Source organism: Nilaparvata lugens, chromosome 5 (assembly GCF_014356525.2).
Source record: "Nilaparvata lugens isolate BPH chromosome 5, ASM1435652v1, whole genome shotgun sequence".
In the NCBI taxonomy this organism is placed as follows: Eukaryota; Metazoa; Arthropoda; class Insecta; order Hemiptera; family Delphacidae; genus Nilaparvata; species Nilaparvata lugens.
In genome coordinates this window covers 11,497,252-11,522,527 of record NC_052508.1, presented here as the reverse complement: position 1 = coordinate 11,522,527, position 25,276 = coordinate 11,497,252, and the positions used below count along the sequence as shown (strand labels likewise).

Here is a 25,276-nt window from a genome sequence, read left to right as displayed (position 1 = left end):
GAATTTTGCATATAGATTCTTAATTAACCTAGGATGGTTATAGGCTTATTTTCAATTCTTCAAGATTTCATTATGTCGAGTTTGAAAAAGGACCCTTGCGGATCACGGGTTACCTGCTAGTTATAAATATAAATTATTAGTATTTTTGTATAGTAGTGAAAGCGCTATTGTGGGGCATTTTGTATATTTCATTTCATTTATTTATCGTCACATTTCATCAATTTTTGAGTAACACTCATTTGACTGGTGACATGTCAATACTAGAACAAAATATTTAAAAGACTTAGTTCTAACTTCTTGAAAGTAAAATAAATAAATACACTCTATGATGTATCTCATCAAATTCACATGGAAATGAAAGTCACAAAAAGTTGAGTTACACTCTACAGCCTCTTTTCACAAGTTAAAATTCGGCAGCAGAGTATAGGGCTTTCTCTACTAGCATTTTTATGACTGTTAGTTTGAATTTGTTTATTGAATCTAGATTTCTGATGACTGCAGGTAATTTATTAAAATGACGACGTATTCTAGAGTAGAATGGAGTTTTTTCTAGAGCTGTGTGCCTATGTACTGGAAAAGCAATGAGACTACTATTACGTGTATTATACCCGTGATTATCTGTGCAGAATCGAAATGTATCTAAATTCTGTTTAACAAAAACCACCAATTGATAGATAAAATAGATGGCAGCGTTAGAATGTTTAGGTCTTTGAAGAATTCTTTGCAAGAATCTCTTGATCTCAATCCACAAATGACTTACTATTTTTTTCTGGATTATAAAAATTTTACCGCTATCAACAGAATTTCCCCAGAAAATGGTTCCGTAGCTCAGATATGAGTAGACATATGCTTAGTAGACGGTCAATAGGGTGTTTTTGTCTAGTGAGTGAGAGAGGGTGAGAATTACAAAATAAGCTTGATTTAGTTTCTTTAAATCTATATTTATACTACCTATTTAATTTGGAACATAAATGCCCAATACCATAAGATATCTTCGTATGTTATCTTTTTTCTATGACTCCATGAGAGCAATGCTGCAATACAAGTATGCTCATAACTTACTATAATAGCTCTTGGTGGATTGATTGTATAAATAATTATAATGGAGGAATTGATAGAAGTTTTTAATGCGATTGATAAAGATGACTGTGAAGAAATTTTGAAACTGAGAAAAATTGGGCAAAAACGAATGATTTAAATTTCTGGGATAATAGAGAATTTTCTTAACGGTTTTGCTTGAGTAAAGCAACTGCCAATCCAGTACTTGATTAAATAGACCACTTGATAGAAAATAAGACAATTTTCAACAGTGGTCTTTGATTAGGAAACCTATTTTTAATAACACATAACTGAGATATTTTGCTTTCAAGAGATTTCTAATAAACGAGGAAGACCGTAGTAGATTTAAGGGTAACAAAATCGCTTTTTTAAAAAACATTCTAAGATATATTTTTTGGTGCCTACTAAATATAAGTTTGTATCTAATATTAATATAGGATTCATCATTTTTTAATCGCTTCTCACTTTTATTACTGAACAGCTTACGGCTCTGTGGATTTTGAACAAGGAAATAGTAGCTACATAGCCTTTAATTTACTGATAGTTTGGACCGTTCTTGTGAATGGATGCGTGAATGGTTTTTTAGAATGCTCAAAAAATGGAAGCTCATGTGACAGATCTGACATTTATATGGCTTTTCTTTTGTATGGTCTTTTCGTATGTGGTACTTCAACGTCCCGCGATGTATGAACCTTTTACTGCAATGTGTGCATTGAAATGTCTTTTCTCTGGTGTGTGTGAGCATATGTGTAGCAAGGTTTCCTCTCTGGATGAATTTTTTGAAACAGATCTTACATTGGTAAGGCTTGTCTTGTGTATGGAAGCGTATGTGATTATTCAACGCACCTTTCCCAGAGAAACCTTTACCACAAATCGTGCATCTGTATGGCTTCACTTTAGTATGAGTGCGTATATGTAGGTTCAATAGCGTCATAAACGGGAATTTTTTGTCACAAAAAGTACATTCATAATGTCTCTCTAAAGTATGCTTAACAATATAATGGACTCTTAAATTGCTAGAGGTAAGGTAACTTTTATAGCAGATTTCACATTGATGGGTCCGTCTATCACTGTCAGTGATATGTGTTTTCATATGTGTTCTCATATTACTATTCTGAGAGAATGATTTTGTACAAATAGAACATTTATAGGGCTTTTCATTATTGTGTATCCGCATATGAATTCTAAGACTGGATAAAAAAGTTAATTTAGTGGGACACTGTGTACAAGCATATTTTTTTTCACCTGTATGTGTATGCATGTGACTTTCCCTTGCACTACTACTAGAAAATGATTTGCCACATATTGTACATTGATAGGGTTTTTCTTTAGTATGTATATGGCGAATATGTGATTTCACAGCAGATGTCTGTGAAAAACGTTTTTCACAAAATGTACACGGATACGGCTTTTCTTTAGTATGAACGCGCATATGCGACTTGACATGAGCTGACCGAGTGAATTTTCTGTCACAAATTCCACACTGGAATTGTTTCTGTTTAGTGTGCGTGAGCATATGCATTTTCAAATTGCCTGCCTGATGGAAACTTTGTGTGCATAATGTACATTGGAATTGTTTTTCCTTGTTGTGAGTGAGCAAATGAATTGTTAATGCTCTTTTTGTTGAGAGCCATTTCAAACAGATTGGGCATTGATGTTTAACTTGACCAGTGTGGGTTCTCATGTGTATTTTCAAATTTCCTGACAGAGAGAATTTTTTGAAACAAACCGTACACTGAAACGGCCTTTCTTTAGTATGCTTGAGTATATGCTTAGTCTTATCTGCAGATTGAGCAAAACGTGCCATACAAATTGTACATTGAAACGGTTTTTCTTTAGTATGGGTGCGCATATGTACTAGAAGTACACGCTTTTCAAGGAATGATTTTTTACAAACTGTACAATGGTGGGGTTTTTCTCCAGTATGTGTGGCCATGTGTTTACACAATGACTGTTTTTGTGTGAACGTTTTGAAACAAATTATACATTTATGCGGTTTTTCCGTGGAATGTAATATCATATGTTTTTTCAAACAATATTTGCTAGACAAAACTCTATAACAAATCGAGCATGTAACTGGTTTTACATATTTAGATCTACTTTTTAGTCTGGTTTTACTTTTCACTCCATTGTCACTTGAAATCTCTGAATAGGTGTCTTCCGATGCATCCAGGCCCTTGTTATCACCATTATTATCCAGATCACTGTGGCTGATATCTGAAAAACAATTGAAATATTATTATGATTGTTACAAATTATCATAATCTATACTATGATGAAGAAAAGAACTGACTTATGCGTGTACGGGATAGGAAAATTATGTTTGATGCATCATCACGTCTGAACTACTGGACTGATTAACTTGGAATTTTGCATATAGATTCTTAATTAACCTAGGATGGTTATAGGCTTATTTTCAATTCTTCAAGATTTCATTATGTCGAGTTTGAAAAAGGACCCTTGCGGATCACGGGTTACCTGCTAGTTATAAATATAAATTATTAGTATTTTTGTATAGTAGTGAAAGCGCTATTGTGGGGCATTTTGTATATTTCATTTCATTTATTTATCGTCACATTTCATCAATTTTTGAGTAACACTCATTTGACTGGTGACATGTCAATACTAGAACAAAATATTTAAAAGACTTAGTTCTAACTTCTTGAAAGTAAAATAAATAAATACACTCTATGATGTATCTCATCAAATTCACATGGAAATGAAAGTCACAAAAAGTTGAGTTACACTCTACAGCCCCTTTTCACAAGTTAAAATTCGGCAGCAGAGTATAGGGCTTTCTCTACTAGCATTTTTATGACTGTTAGTTTGAATTTGTTTATTGAATCTAGATTTCTGATGACTGCAGGTAATTTATTAAAATGACGACGTATTCTAGAGTAGAATGGAGTTTTTTCTAGAGCTGTGTGCCTATGTACTGGAAAAGCAATGAGACTACTATTACGTGTATTATACCCGTGATTATCTGTGCAGAATCGAAATGTATCTAAATTCTGTTTAACAAAAACCACCAATTGATAGATAAAATAGATGGCAGCGTTAGAATGTTTAGGTCTTTGAAGAATTCTTTGCAAGAATCTCTTGATCTCAATCCACAAATGACTTACTATTTTTTTCTGGATTATAAAAATTTTACCGCTATCAACAGAATTTCCCCAGAAAATGGTTCCGTAGCTCAGATATGAGTAGACATATGCTTAGTAGACGGTCAATAGGGTGTTTTTGTCTAGTGAGTGAGAGAGGGTGAGAATTACAAAATAAGCTTGATTTAGTTTCTTTAAATCTATATTTATACTACCTATTTAATTTGGAACATAAATGCCCAATACCATAAGATATCTTCGTATGCTATCTTTTTTCTATGACTCCATGAGAGCAATGCTGCAATACAAGTATGCTCATAACTTACTATAATAGCTCTTGGTGGATTGATTGTATAAAATGAAGAAGTGGAAGTAACATGCACGAGATAGGGAATACATGTTTGATGCATCATCACTCGGATCTGATGAACTTGACATTTTGCATGAAGATTCGAAATTCACCGAGGATGGTTATATGCTTATTCTCATTTTTATTAATCAATGAATTTTAAGTTATTAATAAATTGAACATAAGGTTTAGAGTCCAACATATGGAAATTTCCAACTTTAATGAAGATTATCAAAGACCAAAAAACTATTTTTTCCTCCACCTCCTGTCTAAAGTGCTTACTTTACTCCCTGTAACATAATACTAAAGTGACACTTTTTCGCTCTCGGGAGGAAAAAACAGGAAAACTCCCTAGAGTGTAAAAGTAACTCCATTTAAATAATATGGGAAGCATCTCTATTTTTCAGACGTACACTTGAAATAGGTTAGAAGGTCTAAGCTCAGATGAGGAAGCATATCATTAAACCAACTAAATTCAATACCTCAACCAGACATTTGATCAAATATATGAAATTTATGTTTGTATGCTAAAATTATTACAAACTTCATATCACTATACTAAAAAAATGTATAAATATTTTTTTATATTCCATGTTATTCAAAATACCAGCCAACGAATATTCCTTATTAACTAATCAAATTTGAAACGGGAACTTCATCATAGTTGTTGTGGCGGCCATTGTTGTTACAACTTTTGCCGACAGATAGCGCATAGCGCTGTCGGCGGAGAACTGTGATTACAAGCCAGTCCAGCTGTTTAATTTTTAGATTTTGTTGTAACACATGTTTATTCATGTACGTTTTTAAAAACTATTTTATTTGCAGTATTTATAAAAATGTAGGTGGAGGAAAAATGTTGTGTATATCACGAGTGAAAAATGTTTTTTCTCCCTCAGGAAAATTGTTGCCTTCGCCTCGGGCTTCAAACTTTTCCCTCAGGGAGAAAAAAAGAATACTTTTCACTCTAGATTTACAAATATCTATTTTCAATCAGTTATTCTATTGTTTTCAAGTGAATTTGATAGTAGAACACTTTTTATTTTCAGCATGGAACAATAGAACTATTATTCAATCTTTTTGTTCTCTCTTATAGGGACAAAAAGGGACGTCATTTAAACGATTTTTCGCACATAACTAATTTTACTATGTTTCCTGTTTAATTATTAAGATGGCAACATTTAGAAGGTACACACTAGAACAAAAACTTTCGAGTTCAAAAATGAGTGTGTACCATCTATTTCTATATTTCAAATTATCCATTCTTCATTGTCAAACCGTGTATGATTAAGGAGCACTTACCATGTTTGTTTAGTTCCTCTTCCAGTCTGGTATCATCAAGATTGTCTGTAGCTTTACTGCTAAGTGACTCCTAAAACATCCAAAAAGAATCAAATTAACCTCATTAAAAAATATGAAGTGAGCATTAGTCTATCAAAGGGACATGTTATTGCAATCTATTCTCAAGAAGCTATTGAGCAATTTCTTTCTATAGCGAGGTCCACGTTATAATGGCAGTGGAGAAAGATGGGAGGAAAACGTTGCCGATCCTCTGTCTTGTCAATGCCTTCTATAGACGGTAGCTGATAAAGGTTTATTCAATGTACATTTATTCTAGGTACCTTTGGTTTATTGAGGTAATATTAACTGTTCATTCTCGTTTGAGATAGTCAATTATATTAAGTAAGAAATTATATTAAATTTTTCAATAATTTCATAATTAAGATGAAATATTTTTTTAATTAATTATCAATTCTATATTGTTGAGAGACGATCTGGAAATAGAGCAAAGCGAGAAAGAGATAGTGCTATCCACTTTGTTGAATGATAGACAAGGATAGCAATACCATTGCTAATCAAACACTGCCACTATAACGCGGACCTCACTATAGTATTATGATACTTAGTATATATAGTTTGGTGTCTGGGAGTCATGTATAGTATATATGTTTGCGAGTCTGGTGAACTGTTCAACTGACTTGGCCGATCTCGCAAGGTCAGTCGCCTATTCAGGTTCGATTTGGAACGTGATTAGAGATGTTTGACTAACCACCCGAACGTGAGTGATGAAGATCCAGAACAAACTGTTAGATGGTGAAAGGCATGCTTAAGGCCCGCCGCAAAGTAGACCCACGCTAATCCACGAAAAGCAACCCACGCCGTGGGATGTTTTTAAACCATTGCTAGGCTTCTCTAGACATCTGTGTTCCAATACATGCAATGGATAATCCACTTGTCAGCTGATTGATTATGAATAATTCTATAGCAATGGTTTACAAAACATCCCACGGCGTAGGTTGCTTTTCGTGGATTAGCGTGGGTCTACTTTGCGGCGAGCCTAATCAATACCTACTATTACTTCAGGCCCCACAACTATCAATCAATCAATCAATCAATCATTTATTTCTTTCCAGAACATACATGAAAATGTACATCAAAAAGTCAAAAACTAAAAACTAACTTAAAGCTAAAGAGAAATTAGTGAGTGTATAAATTCATTTTTTTACAGTAAACTCGTTTATACTGTAGCATGCTAAATCCATCAATATGCTCTTAGCAATTTCTTAAATTTTGGTATCATCAAGATTGTCTGTAGCTTTACTGCTAAGTGACTCCTAAAACATCCAAAAAGAATCAAATTAACCTCATTAAAAAATATGAAGTGAGCATTAGTCTATCAAAGGGACATGTTATTGCAATCTATTCTCAAGAAGCTATTGAGCAATTTCTTTCTATAGCGAGGTCCACGTTAAAATGGCAGTGGAGAAAGATAGGAGGAAAACGTTGCCGATCCTCTGTCTTGTCAATGCCTTCTATAGACGGTAGCTGATACAGGTTTATTCAATGTACATTTATTCTAGGTACCTTTGGTTTATTGAGGTAATATTAACTGTTCATTCTCGTTCAAGATAGTCAATTATATTAAGCAAGAAATTATATTTTTCAATAATTTCATAATTAGGATGAAATATTTTTTTAATTAATTATCAATTCTATATTGTTGAGAGACGATCTGGAAACAGAGCAAAGCGAGAAAGAGATAGTGCTATCCACTTTGTTGAATGATAGACAAGGATAGCAATACCATTGCTAATCAAACACTGCCACTATAACGCGGACCTCACTATAGTATTATGATACTTAGTATATATAGTTTGGTGTCTGGGAGTCATGTATAGTATATATGTTTGCGAGTCTGGTGAACTGTTCAACTGACTTGGCCGATCTCGCAAGGTCAGTCGCCTATTCAGGTTCGATTTGGAACGTGATTAGAGATGTTTGACTAACCACCCGGAACGTGAGTGATGAAGATCCAGAACAAACTGTTAGATGGTGAAAGGCATGCTTAAGGCCCGCCGCAAAGTAGACCCACGCTAATCCACGAAAAGCAACCCACGCCGTGGGATGTTTTTTAAACCATTGCTAGGCTTCTCTAGACATCTGTGTTCCAATACATGCAATGGATAATCCACTTGTCAGCTGATTGATTATGAATAATTCTATAGCAATGGTTTACAAAACATCCCACGGCGTAGGTGCTTTTCGTGGATTAGCGTGGGTCTACTTTGCGGCGAGCCTAATCAATACCTACTATTACTTCAGGCCCCACAACTATCAATCAATCAATCAATCAATCATTTATTTCTTTCCAGAACATACATGAAAATGTACATCAAAAAGTCAAAAACTAAAAACTAACTTAAAGCTAAAGAGAAATTAGTGAGTGTATAAATTCATTTTTTTACAGTAAACTCGTTTATACTGTAGCATGCTAAATCCATCAAATATGCTCTTAGCAATTTCTTAAATTTTGATCTATCAGGTTCATGTCTTATGCAACCTGGGAGACAACCAATAAATTTTATTCCCATGTACGTTGGACTTTGTTTATATTTTTCCTTATTGTGTTTCTTTATTGTAAAATTATTTTTATTTCTTGTGTTGTAATTATGTATATCTACTTGCCGTGGGAATCTAGATTCGTTAGTTTTTATATATAATATTGTCCTATAAATGTACAGGCTGTACACCGTCATAAACTTTAACTTACTGAAGAATGGCTTTGCATGATTGCTCTCTATCAAGATTTAGAATTATTCTTATTGCTTCTTTTTGTAATAGGAGTATTTTATTTAAGTTTGAGATGCTTGTTCCTCCATATATTTCAATTCCATATGAAATGTGGAAATTTTTGCTAGTCGTCTCAGCGCGAAAATTCCTGAGCTTAATTTTTTACATACTTTTTGAATGTGAACGGACCAACTAAGTGTGTTTTCAAGATATAGACCTAAAAATTTGATTTCTTCCTTATTATTTACGGAATTAAGTTGTTTTACCTCTGAATTTCTACAAGTAAAATGGAGGAACTTTGTTTTGTTATCATTAAGTAGCAGATGTCTATGATTTAGGTACTTTTTAGTTAATGATATAGAATTGTTACATTTAATTTCTGTTGTGTTCCAGTCCTTATCAGCAATGCACAGACTTATATCGTCAGCGTATAAGCATAATTTACCATTTCGAACTAAATCGCACATATATTTAGGCAACCCCCCTAAGTAGCACAGAAACAAAAATGGCTCTAACACCGATCCTTGTGGTACAGAATAGTTATTACATTTTAAGTTTGATCCAATATTGTACTGATTTTTATTGCTTGTATACTTTATATTTACATACTGTTACCGTCCTTCTAGATATGACTTGATCCAGCTAAGCTCTTTACCTCTAATTCCGTAATTTTGAAGTTTATTTAATAATAATTTATTATTCACACTGTCAAATGCATTGGTTAAATCCAGGAATGCTCCTACAGTATTTAATCCCTCATCTAAGTTTTCTAAAATGTTTTCTATGAACTCTATCAAAGCAGTAATGGTTGACCTGTTTTTTCTATAGCCATGTTGTTCTTTGTCAAGTATACCATTAGTTTCAAAATAATCAATTAATTGAACTAGTACACACTTTTCAAATATTTTAGATAGGGCAGGTTGGATGGCCAAAGGCCTGTAGTTGAGAGGATCAGATGGATCTCCTTTCTTATATGATGGTATTACTTTTGATATTTTTAATTCGTTTGGGTACACTCCAGTTATCATTGAGGCATTGATTACGTGCAAAAGAGGTTTGATGAGTGATGACTTAGCATCCTTGATTATTTTTATTGGTATGTCATCATAGCCGGCTGACCACTTTGGTTTTATCGAATCTATTATTTTACTTAAGTCCTTCTCTTCAATTGTATTACATCTAAATGATAATTTTGTAACTTTTTCATTTTTCTCATCTGTTACGTCACTTTTGGTTAGATAAGGGATGACATGAGTGTCAACCATCCCTACAAAATCATTGTTTAGCATGTTTGAAATTTTATACGGATCATCTATGTCTATACCATTCTCTTAAGTACAATATTTTTAATAACTTTCTTGTCCTTTTTGTTTGTTGTTTCATTGTTAACTATTTGCCATATTGTTCTGTTTACATTTGTTGATTTTTTTATTTTTGAGTCAATATAATTCTTTTTTTTGTAGAGGATAATTCTTTTTAGATGCTTTTCATGTGCTTTTATAGTTTTCTCTAAGTTTATATTACTTTGTTCTTTCCTGTATCGCTGATGCATTTCAATTAGCCTTTTATGTTCGTCGACAATCTCATTATCAATCCACTTATTACTACATTGTTTCGCTCTTACTATTCTACCAAACGGAAAGTGAAGATCAAAATAATATTTGAGCACATTGTAAAAATATGAAAATTTGTTTTCTACAGGACACTGATAAAGTTCAGTCCAATCCAATTTATCTAGATCATTTATAAAGCGCTGAATATGGGACTTCCCAAACTTCCTACCCATTGTTTTAGTCTTTAAACCTTCACACTTATTATTTGTGTTTAAAATATGGAAAATTTGTCCATCGTGGTCTGATAGAGCTGTTATCAAACATTCCACTTTAATAGAAGTTTTGTTGAGACTGGTAATGAAATTGTCGATTGCTGATTTACAAGTTTCAGTTATTCTAGTAGGTATTTCTATAGTATGTCTAAATCCATTCATATTCATTACATTTATAAAATCTCCCTCAAAACATCCACATTGAAATCTCCTCCGATTACAACATTCTGGTTAATTTTGCTAATTTCTACTAAAAATCTATTCAATTTATCAAGAAACACTTCTATATTCTCTGAAGGAGTTCTATACAATCCAGCTACAATGTATTTTTTCTTACCTATTTTTATTTCTATCATACATGTTTCAAAGATTTTATCATCATTAATAACAGTTATTGCCTTTACCATAATGTTTTTGCATTCAACTAGCTCTTCAGATACTAATATTAAAACGCCTCCCCCCTTAAACGACTTTCTTACATACCAACTCATACAGGAATATCCTGGTATTTTGATTCTTTGACTTTCATTTTCATCTAATTTATGTTCAGTTACTATTACGATATCCGGTTTTAATTCCTGCAATGTGATTATTAGGGAGTCTATTCTTGACTCCAAGTGCTGGATGTTTTGATGGAAGATTATTACATTATTCGTAAACTTACTTTTTGCATTAATATTTTCCCTACTTCTATATTTATGTTTTTTAGTTTCCACCGTTTCTACGGGAGGGTTCCTCCATTCACTGTTAATCTTAAAAAACTATTATCATTGAGAGGTATTTCCTGGACAGTTTCATGGTTTCCTGGCTTATTTGTAAGAGTCTCATTAATAATTTCACTTGCAGAATTTCCTCTTGCCATTCGTGTTAATGACTGGATGACTTTTAGACTGTACGGAGATTTAAGTTCCGGAGAGCCATACCCCAGGAAGGGGCTGGAAATGTTGAGCTCCAGTCCAACGTACATGGGAATAAAATTTATTGGTTGTCTCCCAGGTTGCATAAGACATGAACCTGATAGATCAAAATTTAAGAAATTGCTGAGAGCATATTTGATGGATTTAGCATGCTACAGAATAAACGAGTTTACTGTAAAAAAATGAATTTTATACACTCACTAATTTCTCTTTAGCTTCAAGTTAGTTTTTAGTTTTTGACTTTTTCATGTACATTTTCATGTATGTTCTGGAAAGAAATAAATGATTGATTGATTGATTGATAGTTGTGGGGCCTGAAGTAATAGTAGGTATTGATTAGGCTCGCCGTGGGATGTTTTGTAAACCATTGCTATAGAATTATTCATAATCATCAGCTGACTAGTGGATTATCCATTGCATGTATTACACAGATGTCTAGAGAAGCCTAGCAATGGTTTACAAAACATACCACGGCGTAGGTTGCTTTTCGTGGATTAGCGTGGGTCTACTTTGCGGCGGGCCTTCCAACAGTTTGTTCTGGATCTTCATCACTCATGTTGTATAGAATAGAAGTGGTAGGTTTGCATAATTTTGAAAACCCCTTAAAAAATACCCCTTTTTTGAAAATTCGTAGCTCCGGAACCAGGAATGGTAGAATCCTGCACGACGACTCAATTTCTTGGACATTTTATTCTCCTTTATTTTGTCGAGAATGATTTTTCTTGAGAAACTTAAGGTATACGAGATAAAATGGGAAAATTGAAAAAAGTCCGAAATTTTGGGGGTGAAGCCGCCCTCTGGCGTGTCAGCAAATTTCAGATTCGAATTCAGCGCCCCAAAATACATATAGAACCGACGAGAAAAATTATTTCGGGGCTGTTTCCTGAAAAACGACCATTTGACTGGACTATATATTTTATAGATTTTTTAAAGAAAAAATTATAACTTGTAAACTCCTTCCAGCCAACTAATATTTGAGTTAGAGGGACATGGTTTTATGTTAACATATTGAGCTATCAGATTATAATTCAGTAATGTGGTTGTCATTTACATGCATGTTATATGATGTAGTTCAAAGAAATATTTAATACTGCAATTTTTAAAGAAATTACAAATATTAATACTATTGATTATGAAATTATATATTCGGTGAATAAATAATAATTTCTAACATTGAGTGGTTTTATTTCTTCTAATGAATCCTCAATTTATTCCAAGACACGGAATAAATCATGTTACCTTGTCTTAACTAAATTAACTTTTACCGGAATAAACGTTAAATCATGAATAAATCACGTAATAAATTATGTTAATAAGTGGTCACACTCTATTCCTAATATAAAGGTGAATAAAATTATTAATCCAGAGCACAATATGTAGAAGAAGTAGTTCAAAATTGAAAGTTAGAAAGAAGCAAATTTGCTAAATGACGACACCTCCCATCAACCCAGGTTTCGAACAACAGCCACTAATTATTACAAGAGGCTGTATTCAAACTACTATAAGAAATTGTATTGAATCTCAAAGGCAGATTCCCACAGTATCAGAATCAGTGACCGGTACAGTGAAACTATAATTCCAATTAGTTCAAATGGGACTATTGCCACTTATCCCGGCCGAGCGAGTATAAATAGTCCGATTAGAACTTATGGAAAACGATTTTCACTGTACCGAGCGCGGGCACGTTCACTGATACTGATATGTGGCAATCCGCCTTTACTGTAAAACAGAGTTTTTAATACGGAAAGACGCCAGTAGCACCTAAAATTTTGTCCGTACATGCACATGACCTCTAACGCCTTCTATGTATCGTGATCCTGAGCACGAAGTGAAGAACAACCCTACTTATTTATTCCGTGTCCCAAGGAACAATAAATTTTTGTGATTGGAAATAACGGCACCTCACAATTAGCAGATATTATACAACTCACATTGGAATTATGAAGTCAATGGGAAATAGAAGACTACCGTATTCCTTTCTGAAAACTTCTATACCTGAACAATTATTTTAGGTTTCAATAATTCATTAATATGTTGCATTTTGTTGAATTATTATCAGCGATAAGGTTGATAGGAACTCTCTGTTTCAAGTCATTATTTTCGGCCCTAGGTGCGAATATACTATTTCTCCCTCAGGAAAATTGTTCCCCTCGGCTTCGCCTCAGGCTTCAAACTTTTCCCTCAGGGAGAAAAACCAATACTTTTCACTCTAGATTTACAAATATCTATTTTCAATCAGTTATTCTATTGTTTTCAAGTGAATTTGATAGTAGAACACTTTTTATTTTCAGCATGGAACAATAGAACTATTATTCAATCTTTTTGTTCTCTCTTATAGGGACAAAAAGGGACGTCATTTAAACGATTTTTCGCACATAACTAATTTTACTATGTTTCCTGTTTAATTATTAAGATGGCAACATTTAGAAGGTACACACTAGAACAAAAACTTTCGAGTTCAAAAATGAGTGTGTACCATGTATTTCAAATTATCCATTCTTCATTGTCAAACCGTGTATGGTTAAGGAGCACTTACCATGTTTGTTTAGTTCCTCTTCCAGTCTGGTATCATCAAGATTGTCTGTAGCTTTACTGCTAAGTGACTCCTAAAACATCCAAAAAGAATCAAATTAACCTCATTAAAAAATATGAAGTGAGCATTAGTCTATCAAAGGGACATGTTATTGCAATCTATTCTCAAGAAGCTATTGAGCAATTTCTTTCTATAGCGAGGTCCACGTTAAAATGGCAGTGGAGAAAGATAGGAGGAAAACGTTGCCGATCCTCTGTCTTGTCAATGCCTTCTATAGACGGTAGCTGATACAGGTTTATTCAATGTACATTTATTCTAGGTACCTTTGGTTTATTGAGGTAATATTAACTGTTCATTCTCGTTCAAGATAGTCAATTATATTAAGCAAGAAATTATATTTTTCAATAATTTCATAATTAGGATGAAATATTTTTTTAATTAATTATCAATTCTATATTGTTGAGAGACGATCTGGAAACAGAGCAAAGCGAGAAAGAGATAGTGCTATCCACTTTGTTGAATGATAGACAAGGCTAGCAATACCATTGCTAATCACACTATAACGCGGACCTCACTATAGTATTATGATACTTAGTATATATAGTTTGGTGTCTGGGAGTCATGTATAGTAGCCTATATATGTTTGCGAGTCTGGTGAACTGTTCAACTGACTTGGCCGATCTCGCAAGGTCAGTCGCCTATTCAGGTTCGATTTGGAACGTGAGTAGAGATGTTTGACTAACCACCCGGAACGTGAGTGATGAAGATCCAGAACAAACTGTTAGATGGTGAAAGGCATGCTTAAGGCCCGCCGCAAAGTATACCCACGCTAATCCACGAAAAGCAACCCACGCCGTGGGATGTTTTTTAAACCATTGCTAGGCTTCTCTGGACATCTGTGTTCCAATACATGCAATGGATAATCCACTTGTCAGCTGATTGATTATGAATAATTCTATAGCAATGGTTTACAAAACATCCCACGGCGTAGGTTGCTTTTCGTGGATTAGCGTGGGTCTACTTTGCGGCGAGCCTAATCAATACCTACTATTACTTCAGGCCCCACAACTAAAGCTATGATAAACTATGACGTCATCACATGTAGATCGATGATCTACTGGCGATAGGCAAGCGAATTAACAGCAATAACAGTTTCATTTTCACAGTTATAAACCACAGCCTCCTCTAATTCTGTCAACTGGTCAGCCCGGGTTGAAACACTACCTCCGTAAACAAAGCCGTAGTGCATGATATGGTGGTTGATGGTGACGTCACACAGGTAGGGCTGACATCAAAACTTCTTCTTCTTCTTCTCTCATCTTCTTCTTCCATCTCCTTCTTCTTCTTCTTAACAGGTAGGGCTCCTACACCAATAAAAACACTAGCTGATATAGATCAGCTGAAATCAACAAATTTTTATTGGGTTAGGAGCCCTACCTGTGCTGACGTCACCAGAATGCACTATGGCTTCGTTTGGAGGTAGTGGTAGAAAGCAGAGAAATATGGAGAGGAATCACAGTGAGTTATTAAATGCATGCAATTAATAATCCACTTGATAGCTGATTAATCATGAATAGTCCTATAGTCTGATGTCTACAGTTATATCAAACTACGGAGGGAATTCCTTCTCCTTTTATAATATTATCCTTAAAATGTAAAATTTGAAAAAGCCTCATACCAAAATGCGTACAGACTTACGCGCCACGAATATGTGCATTTCACTTTTTATCAGCTGATTCTATCTGATGTATTTGTGAAGAAACATTAGGATACAGATATAATAAACATAGCATCAGCTGATAAAAAGTGAAATGCGCGTAAGTCAGTACGCACTTTGATATGAGGGGTTATTAAATTTTTCATTTTAAGGATTTCAGTAAATGAAAAGGAATTTCCTCCAGTCTGTACGCACCTTTATATATACATTGACGCGCAATTCAAAAAGGAGCATTCCACGTGAAAAGCAAGCTAGGACACCTGGATTAATGGCTAAAAATGCATAGTAGTAGTGTATGATGCTGTGGAAAGAAGAATTGGCCCAGGGATCAACTCGTGAGACCGTGACTTATGATTAATTTTGAATTATTATCTGATATTTTAATTATACCTAGTACCGTACTACCATAGTCTATGATTAAAACCTCAAGTACGGTATACAGAGTGTCTGATAAGTCACTCCCTATTACACAGTTATAATTTCTTCATGAACCAATTTTGTTAGAACTACATCTGTTAGATAGAGCACTCCTTGAGGTTGTGTTTAACACCAAATTTCATTTCTTTCAGCTTAAAAATGCCCCCTCTTTTGACTGTGGAAGAACGAGCCATAATAGCAGCTCGTTATGAGGTCTGGGGATCTTTGGTGCGAGTACAAAGGTGGTAGAGTGCTGAACGAGGGATCCATGCAACACAGGATGCAAAAACTGTTGAAATTCCCATACCAAATTACTAACAACAGGGAGTGTCGCAGATGCACTGAGAAACTTTCTTAAGAATTGTTGCAACAGGGTAATGTGAAAGACCACTTTCACGAGATCCTTGACGCAGTGATTTATTAGGGCTCATCATGAACATTTCACGAACACTGTCAACATTCTCTGCTGTTCTTGACGTTGATGGTCTTCCTGATCGTCTTGCATCTGCGACACTCCCTTTTGTTAGTAATTTGGTATGGGAATTTTAACCGTTTTTGCATCTAGTGTTGCATGGATCCCTCGTTCAGCCCTCCACCACCTTTGTACTCGCACCACAGATCCCAAGACCTCATAACGAGCTGCTATTTTGGCTCGATCTTCCACAGTCAAGAGAGGGGGGGGGGGCATTTTTAAACTGAAACAAATGAAAATTGGAGTTAAATACAACGTCAAGGAGTGATCTATCTATAGTGCGGTCCACGTTATAATGACAGTATATTTGATCAACTTTGGTTGATAATATACTTAATATACCTTCTCTATCATTCGACAAAGCCGGTGGGTACTATCCTTTTCTAGGTCCACAACGATGCCAATTATGTTTTTGACAGTGTAGAAATATAATAATTAATGCAGAGAATCGGCATCGCTTTTCTTCTATCTTTATCCACTGCCATTATAACGTGGACCTCACTATAACAAATGTAGTTCTAACAAAATTGGTTCATAAATGAAGAAATTATAGCTGTATAAAAATAGGTAGTGACTTATCAGACACTCTGTATAATGATGACTTACTTCATTCACCTTTGAGAAAGAAATCGGGAATCCAAGATCCTCCAATCTATGAAGTTTCAATGTCGGGATTCGGGAAAAGGTGTCTGAAAAAAGAACTAGATTGAATATAGGAAGATTGTAATTTCATCATGCTTATCATGGTATTTTCCTTAAATTATGGAATCTACAGTATATAGTATTCTGGTAATATAGAAATTAGTCTCCAGTATAGTAATGACTAATTGACGATTTCCTGTGATGAAGACATCAAGAAGAAAATAGTCTAATGCTACTCAAAAAATGAGGTGCACTTTTTCTATAAGCCTAGTAAGATTCTCCTTAAGGTATCAACATTCCTTATAGATAATACAAATCTTTATTACACTTATAATATAAAACTTCCCACTAAACCAAAGACTAGCAGTTTGAAGTAAATCTCACTAGGGACTAGACTATATAAGAGAGAAGCCAGCTGCAGGTAGGCGGGGAAACATCAACCTGACTTAATCAAGTTAATGAATGCTAAGCCAAGAAAACTGGAAGTTTGGACTGTCATACGGTTTATGTAGTGAGTTCGACTTAGAAGGTTTTCTATATAAACAGTTTCTCTATTTTCCTGTTTTCATTGGGAGGGGAAGATGGAAGAGATATGGTCAACTTGATGTTATGGTTGATCTTCATAGACTAAAGTGCTAGTTAAACTGTATAACTACGGCAAACAAACTATCTGCAACAATTTTAAGGTAATGATCCATCATGAATGTTCAATTTTGTTAATTTACAATAATCTAACTTGTGGCTGTGCGGTGTGGGCCTATATAATATGGTCATAGCCACCTCTAATACAATAGTATTAGAGGTGGCTATGATATGGTGTCAAATCTGTCCAGTGACAGTATTGTGCATAGCCACAAGGTGGCTATGTATTGAGTGATAACTGCTGTATTATTACTAAATTAACTTGCTTGAAGGAAAGAACCCTATACAATAAGGTGCACTATATATTATACAAAAAATAATTATCAAATTATAAGCAAACCAATATTATAGTACAATATCAGTTGGTACGGTATGAGTTTCTAACTTACCAGATGAACTCATTCTTATTTTGTTGTCCTTTCAAAATACTGGTAAGGAGCTACTAAGTTAAATAAAACTTTTAAGACTGAATAAGCAACAAACTAATACTTCATTTTTAACATAATTTTATTGCAAAATATCTCAAAGATCACCAAACAGAAAGCTATTATAGCTAATAGTATATATATATATTCAAATTGTATTCAAGAGCGACAGGTCTCCCACTTCTTTGCTTTCCTAAAGTACACTTCCAGAGAAATAAAGTTCTTGTGTTTACTTTGAAAATTGAATTGATAATAGAATCTCTCTAAATCAAATTAGTTGTCTTTTCATTAATCAGTTTTGGATCTTAGTAAAACTATTATATTTACACATATATAATACACATATTTTATGATTTAAACTATGTTATCTTAAAGGCATTGGATTCTTCTGCTACGAGCATGCTTCAATTTTAACCTAATTCTTTTTGAAAAAACTGTAATCATCTAATTATTTATTTCCCCAATCTAATCAAAAACTGTATCTGATTAAGTACGTCACAAGCAATTTTATTCTGAAGGTGAGTTTTCTATTTAGACTGCTTTATGCAATATTTCTAGGCTAAATAGTAAATCTTTGTACCACTGAAGTTAATTCAAAATGGTGGGGGTTCTGTGTTGTGGACAGTGAACTGAGCAGAAATTCGTCAAATCAAAAACCAGCAACAATGTAGTAGGCTAGTAGATACAGTTGTAGTGATATTTTTTCAATATTTTTTATAAATTCAGCTATTATCTTGGTTACAAATCTCTATTTATGCCACACTACAATGAAAGTGTTTATGTAGAATGGAAATACTATTGGCTTTTCTTTCAATTATCTCATCCGTTGTTCTCGTATTCCTTTTAGCTGCTCTTGGTAAGTTATATTTTTATCATAAACGTTCATTGAAACAATTTCTATCTGCGCACTTCTTCAATCTTTGCTCTAAATTGACAGAATTATGGTTCTAAAAATTACGTATTTTCAAGTAAAATAAATATCAACAGCATAAGTAAACTTATCAACATCATTATTAATATTTCGAGGTTAGGTAAAACTATAAATCTATTTAAAAAAGTAAAATAGGCCTAAATACCGCACCTATTTATTTAGAGTTTAAAGCTATAATTTTAATAAAGCCATTATCCCTTCAAATTCATCATCGTAAATTTTATAATTTATAATCAGTTCTTTCTTTGTTTGTCATCAACCAATAGACTGATGATATTTGTAAATTTTATAATAATATCGGAATGTTTTTTTTTTTTTTAAATATAGATACGATTATATACTGAAATCAATTTGTTTGTCATTCAAATGTTATGTTGAATTTTATAAGTAGTTCGAACCAATTGCTTGAAAGGCAATAAATATTATTTACCTATCGTTTATTTAATTTAATAAGTAATCATTGTTAGAGAACACTAGTAATATTTACTCACATATTTGAAGACAATGAACAAAATTTTGAAGTTTGATCATTTTTTTATTTTCATGGTTTATTAGTAACTCTGAATGTAGAAGCACCTTCCCAATTGAAAGAATGAAGTTGGATTCAATATGGCGGACAAAACTTTGAGACGACAAAAAAGTACTTTTCAATTTCAATAGGATTCGCAACGAAACCTACTGTCAAATTAACCTTATAAAATAATAGCTGTTTAAATATTGTCTACAAACCTTGTGTAGAGTGGCTTCATACTCAGAAAAAATTAAAAATAATAATCATTGAAGTTGATATTCCACTATAGTACATATATTTTTGTTCGTTTTATGAATAAATATTATTGAGAATAGTTTTAAAATAAATTGGTAACTTAATATAGTTTTAATCTTTAATTCGTAGGACCATTAGCCTGCCAGTTGGATTGGGTACGTCATCACGTCAATATACTTAATACACGGTTCACACAAGTTTTGTGACAACACTGTCACGTCAAATATCAAGAACATATTGGCATAGAATGGCTAAACACGGTGATGGCCACTAAATTTAATATCAACTATAAACTCCTGAAAAAAATCACTCAAGGAGTAGTAAGGTCTGGAACGCAGCCAGGACTTGAGTCTCATCTTAAACTCACTGTCACTCAAATGACGCACAGATGGAGGTAGCATATTAAACATTTTAATAGCGATATTGGGATAACAGTTCTGAGCCTTACTTAGCCTACATCGCGGAACTTTGACTTTGAGAGCATTTCGAAGTGAGTAGGTACTCTGCAACCCCCTCAGATTGGTAGGCCTATTCCTAATACCAACCAAGGAAGCAAAGATAAACTGGCTAAAAACTGTAAGAATCCCGAATCAATGGATACGGTTACTTTAGATAGCCTAGAATGGCTGACCAAAATTTTGAGACGACAGAAAACGTGTTTTTTAATTCTAATAGGATCCTCAACAAAACCTACTGTCAAGTTAACCTTATAAAAAATATATTAAGGTGTTTTCATAATTTCAACCTTATAAAATGAATATTATGCTGTTTCCATAATTTTCACAAACCCTAAATAACTTACCAATCTATAACTGGTTTCTGAACACTGTTTTGGTTTTCAGGCTGGTTTCTGGTGTGGAAGATATTCCTGTCCCACTTTCGATTTGTGCGAGAGCTGCTGGGAGGTGGAACAGTGGATAGCAGTGGCAGCAATTCGCAAGCGGCAACCGGTGAGAAGACCTCAAGGACACTTTCCAGACTCAAAAAACTCAGACGCGAGTAATTTCAGGAATCCTTCCTAGTAAGATTAGGTACGGGATCGAGGAGGTGAACAAGTTGTAGGTGTATACTTGAATTAATTTTGAAGACCGTTAAGAGGTAATTGAGTTGTAGGTGTCGGTGTACATCTAAAATTAATTTTGAAGATCGTTGGGTATGGAAGTGTGAAGTTTAGTGAAGGAAATTGTTGAAATAATCGATTAAAAATGAATATCCGGTGTGCCAGACCTGAGGACCTAATGAACATGCAGCACTGCAACCTACTGTGCTTGCCCGAGAACTACCAGATGAAATACTACTTTTACCACGGTCTGTCGTGGCCGCAACTGAGCTACGTGGCCGAGGACGAGAAGGGTCAGATTGTAGGTTATGTCCTGGCCAAAATGGAGGAGGACAGTGAGGATAATCCTCACGGTCACATCACGTCGTTGGCAGTGAAACGCAGTCACCGTCGGTTGGGTTTGGCGCAGAAACTGATGGACCAAGCAGCTGCGGCCATGGTTGAGTGCTTCCAGGCCAAGTATGTTTCGCTGCATGTGCGCAAAAGCAACCGCGCCGCTCTCAACCTCTACACGAACACGCTGAAGTTTGTGATTTCGGAGATCGAGCCAAAGTACTATGCTGACGGCGAGGACGCGTATGCCATGAAGCGCGACCTGTTGCCCAAGGCGGAGTGTGATCCGAGAAATGAGGACAAGGAGAAGACTGGGACGGGTGTTGTTAGTGAACGTTTGTAGGGTTCGGCAATTTTGTATCCAATGTTTTTTCGAGTAAATGATTGGTTCTGCAGCAACAATGCTTCATATGTCAATCCCAAGATGATATCGTTAGACTGTTTTCCAACAAAAATTAAGGACTCTGCTACTGTACTTCATAATGTTTAAATGCCAAGACGGGACTGTTTGATATCGTATGAACGTTTTCTGACAAAATTGAAAGTTCTAAACTACTTTTATTTCTCGTTACTCATTACAAAATAAAAACTTGAAAACTACAAATTATTGAAATTACAGAAGTTTCTCAATGTGGTGGCGTCAAAATAGCACTGACAAAGCAGTTGCAGACGTTAATGATGGACGACGATGGTACTCTCCACAATCAACAATAATTAATGTAAAGAGAACAAATAATAGAAAATTTATATTAACTATCCCACATTACAAAGTTAATATAAATGTTCATACTGACGCGTGTGTTGATGGCAATCTTGTTTTTGATCGCTGGTATCAATTGGAACCGAGTGGGAGTATTGGAGAACGAGGCCCCGAATCCGGACGCCCAGACCAGGGGCGTTTGCCCCATTGTGGGGCCGGAAACTTCGCGCCCAACGAGGATGAAAAGGAACGTCACAGAAGGATCCAGCATCCCACTTTGCTGCGCGCAGTTCTATTGCCATTGCCAAATTGGTCATTGCCTATTGGATCATCTGGATTGCGCCTGACCAACGTTTCCGACAGAATTTTCTCAATGGCGATGATCAAAATAGCATAATATCTTTATTAAAGATTAAATAATTAATGTTGTTCTCTTCAAATTAATTATTGTTGATAGTGGTGAGTTCCACCTTTAATTTATTAATAATTAATGTTGTTCTCTTTACATTAATAATTAATTTTGTTCTCTTTACATTAATAATTAGTGTTGTTCTCTTTACATTAATTATTGTTGATATTGGTGAGTTCCACCGTCGTCCATCATTAACGTCTGCAGCTGCTTTTTCAGTGCCATTTTGATCGCCGCCATTGAGAAAATTCTGTCGGAAACGTTGGCCAGACGCAATCCAGATGATCCAATAGGTAATGACCAATTTGGCAATGGCGATAGAACTGCGCGCAGCAAAGTGGGATGCTGGATCCTTCTGTGACGTTCCTCTTCATCCTCGTTGGGTGCGAAGTTTTCGGCCCCACAATGGGGCAAACGCCCCTGGGCTGGGCGTCCGGATTTGGGGCCTCGTTCTCCAATACTTCCACTCGGTTCCAATTGATACTAGCGATCAAAAACAAGATTGCCATTAACACACGCGTCAGTATGGACATTTTTGCGCGAGAGGGATTTTAGAAATGTGTAAAGTTGTTAGCTCTGGAGACAGTAAGCAAGTCCAGTTCGCGTAGATTGTAGGAAGGAGCTGTTGGAAAAAGTCTAGACGGAAGGACTTCTAGCTCGCAAATGAAACAGTTCTGCTACTATATTTCTTAATATTTCAAAACCGAAGTGGAACTGATATTAATAGACCGTTTTCTAAAAAAAATTAGGTCTCTAATACTTTACTTCATAATGTTTCAATACCGAGGTGGGACTATTTGATATTAGACCGTTTTCCAACACACATTAATGACTCTGCTAAACAATCTTGTGTCAATACCGAGTGATCGAACTCTTAAAAATCATTGAACCGCTTCACAACAAAAATTAAGGATTCTGCAACTATATTTTTTATAATATGTCAATACCGGGATGGGACTGTTTAATATCATTAGTCCGTTTTCTGATAAAAATTTGGAATTCTGCAGCTATACTTTATAATATCGGTATTCAAGTACCGAGGTGGGTTGTATGATATCATAATCAGACCGGTTACCATAAAAAATTAATGACTTATAACAATCTTCATAATGAATCAATGCCGAGGGATTAGACTTTGAAATCATTAGAACGTTTTCCAACAAAAATTGGGGAATCTGTTACTAAGCTTCATTTCTCAATGTCACAATGGGACTGTTTAATTTAATTCGAAAATTGGGAACTTTGTAATCAAATTGTAACTATCGACATGATTTGTAAATATGCTCGATATTATATCAGTTTTGTGTGTTATATTGGTTTCGTTTTTCATTGAATTAGTGGTAAGCCTACTTGTGTGCTATATGGAAGTGTACTTTTTGCCAACTCATTTTGAAGACTTTAATTTCTTGGTTTATCACGAACTGCTATTTTTCATTGAGCTTTCCTACAAGAATGACAACTTGTAGATTAAAGTAATAATTGTGAAAAAATAAAATACACACTCACTGACTGGAGCTTGCTTTTGAATCTCAAGTAATTCGAAAGCATGTTCCAGTCATTAAATACATATTTAATATTTTTCACAGTCATTTATTTTTTAATGATAAAATTTTTACTTCTAATCAATGAAGGAGAAAACAGGTTTTATTCCATCTTACAATTCTAAATTTAGTCGAAGTAACTTGAGGCCCAATAATTTTTAAATCAACTTTTAATAATGCCATGTTTTAAAGATGCTTTACTGTAGTGAGGTCCACGTTATAATGGCAGTGGAGAAAGAAAGGAGGAAAACGTTGCCGATCCTCTGTCTTGCCAATGTCTTGTAAATACGGTAGCTGATACAGGTATATTGATGTAATATTACCTAACTGTTCATCCTCGTTCAAAATAATCAATTATATTTTATTACGCAAAAAATTATATTTTTCATGATTTCATAATGAATTTTCATAATCAAGATTACATTTTTTTATTAATTATATTTCTACATTGTTAAAAGACGATCTAGCAACAGAGCAAAGCAAGAAAGAGATAGGGCTATCCGCTTTGTTGAATGATAGACAAGGATATCAATACCATTGCTAATCAAAAGCAAGAAAGAGATAGGGCTATCCGCTTTGTTTAATGATAGACAAGGATATCAATACCATTGCTAATCAAACACTGCCGTTATAACGTGGACCTCACCTCACTATAGTCCTGTTTATTTTCTTCAATGTATTTTTAATTAATAATTCGATTGTATGGTAAGAGGTATTTCTCCATAATATTGGAATAGGCTGAATAACAAGTTGATATCAATACCACTATATTTTTGTTCAAAATCAGTTTGCCATGAAACCTGTTTATGTAATTTCAGGTTTCATGGAAAATTGATTTTGAACAAATATTAGTGGTATTGACTACATAAATGTGTTATTTATTCAAGTATTTTCAATTGTAAAAACTTGAGCTGTTAAAGACTTATGAATGATAAAGCTGCGTTTACACCAATGTTATGAACAAAATGTTAATAACTTAATCCTTATAGATTCTATTAGATTGAACGGAACTTGACAAACACATATATATGTTCATCATGTGTATGATAAGTTATATTCAATTTAATAGAATCTATAAGGATTAAGTTATTAACATTTTGTTAATAACATTGGTTTAAACCCAGCTTAAGTCTTTACAATTAAAAATACTTGAATAAATAACACGTTTATGTTGTCAATACCACTATATTTGCACAAAATCAATTTGCCATGAAACATGAAATTACAGAACCAGGTTTATGATTTCAAAATGCAGTAACTACCAATACATTTTATTGGCTTCTGTATAGTACACAAGAACCCCAAACCTTTTCCTGAGCTATATTTATATTTGTATTAATTTGTCGACGTTCAACTGTGTGCTAGTGTA

At 34.3% G+C, this 25,276-nt stretch overlaps 2 protein-coding genes across 5 annotated transcripts; one reads left to right on the top strand and one right to left on the bottom strand.

The window, feature by feature from the left end:
- Positions 1-1,126: 1,126 nt before the first annotated feature.
- LOC111046486 (gastrula zinc finger protein XlCGF57.1) lies at positions 1,127-18,546 on the bottom strand. Of its 3 annotated transcripts, none has more exons than XM_039427683.1 (4): positions 18,132-18,546; positions 17,065-17,147; positions 13,856-13,925; positions 1,127-3,276 (listed from the first exon to the last, which is right to left on the bottom strand). In XM_039427683.1, exons 1-4 carry the CDS (start codon positions 18,142-18,144, stop codon positions 1,589-1,591), a joined length of 1,854 nt encoding a protein of 617 aa, XP_039283617.1. In that variant the 5' UTR covers positions 18,145-18,546; the 3' UTR covers positions 1,127-1,588. The 3 variants fall into 3 exon arrangements, with proteins under 3 accessions (XP_039283617.1, XP_039283618.1, XP_039283619.1); XM_039427684.1 differs by lacking the exon at positions 13,856-13,925 and adding an exon at positions 5,809-5,878; XM_039427685.1 differs by having other exon boundaries at positions 17,074-17,147.
- LOC111046487 (N-alpha-acetyltransferase 10) lies at positions 18,539-21,943 on the top strand. 2 transcript variants are annotated; one of them, XM_022332045.2, is made up of 2 exons: positions 18,539-18,685; positions 20,707-21,943. In XM_022332045.2, exon 2 carries the CDS (start codon positions 21,070-21,072, stop codon positions 21,598-21,600), a length of 531 nt encoding a protein of 176 aa, XP_022187737.1. In that variant the 5' UTR covers positions 18,539-18,685; positions 20,707-21,069; the 3' UTR covers positions 21,601-21,943. The 2 variants fall into 2 exon arrangements, with proteins under 2 accessions (XP_022187737.1, XP_022187736.1); XM_022332044.2 differs by lacking the exon at positions 18,539-18,685 and adding an exon at positions 18,713-19,023.
- Positions 21,944-25,276: the final 3,333 nt, after the last annotated feature.

Bases quoted from the DNA above. Each gene is read 5' to 3' on its own strand.
- LOC111046486 (XM_039427683.1), bottom strand. The intron at 13,926-17,064 runs GTAAGTCATCAT...TGGATGTTTTAG, and splicing joins CTTTCTCAAAGGTGAATGAA to GAGTCACTTAGCAGTAAAGC. The intron at 3,277-13,855 runs GTAAGTGCTCCT...ATTGTTTTTCAG, and splicing joins AGAGGAACTAAACAAACATG to ATATCAGCCACAGTGATCTG.
- LOC111046487 (XM_022332045.2), top strand. From the start codon at position 21,070: ATGAATATCCGGTGTGCCAGACCTGAGGACCTAATGAACATGCAGCAC.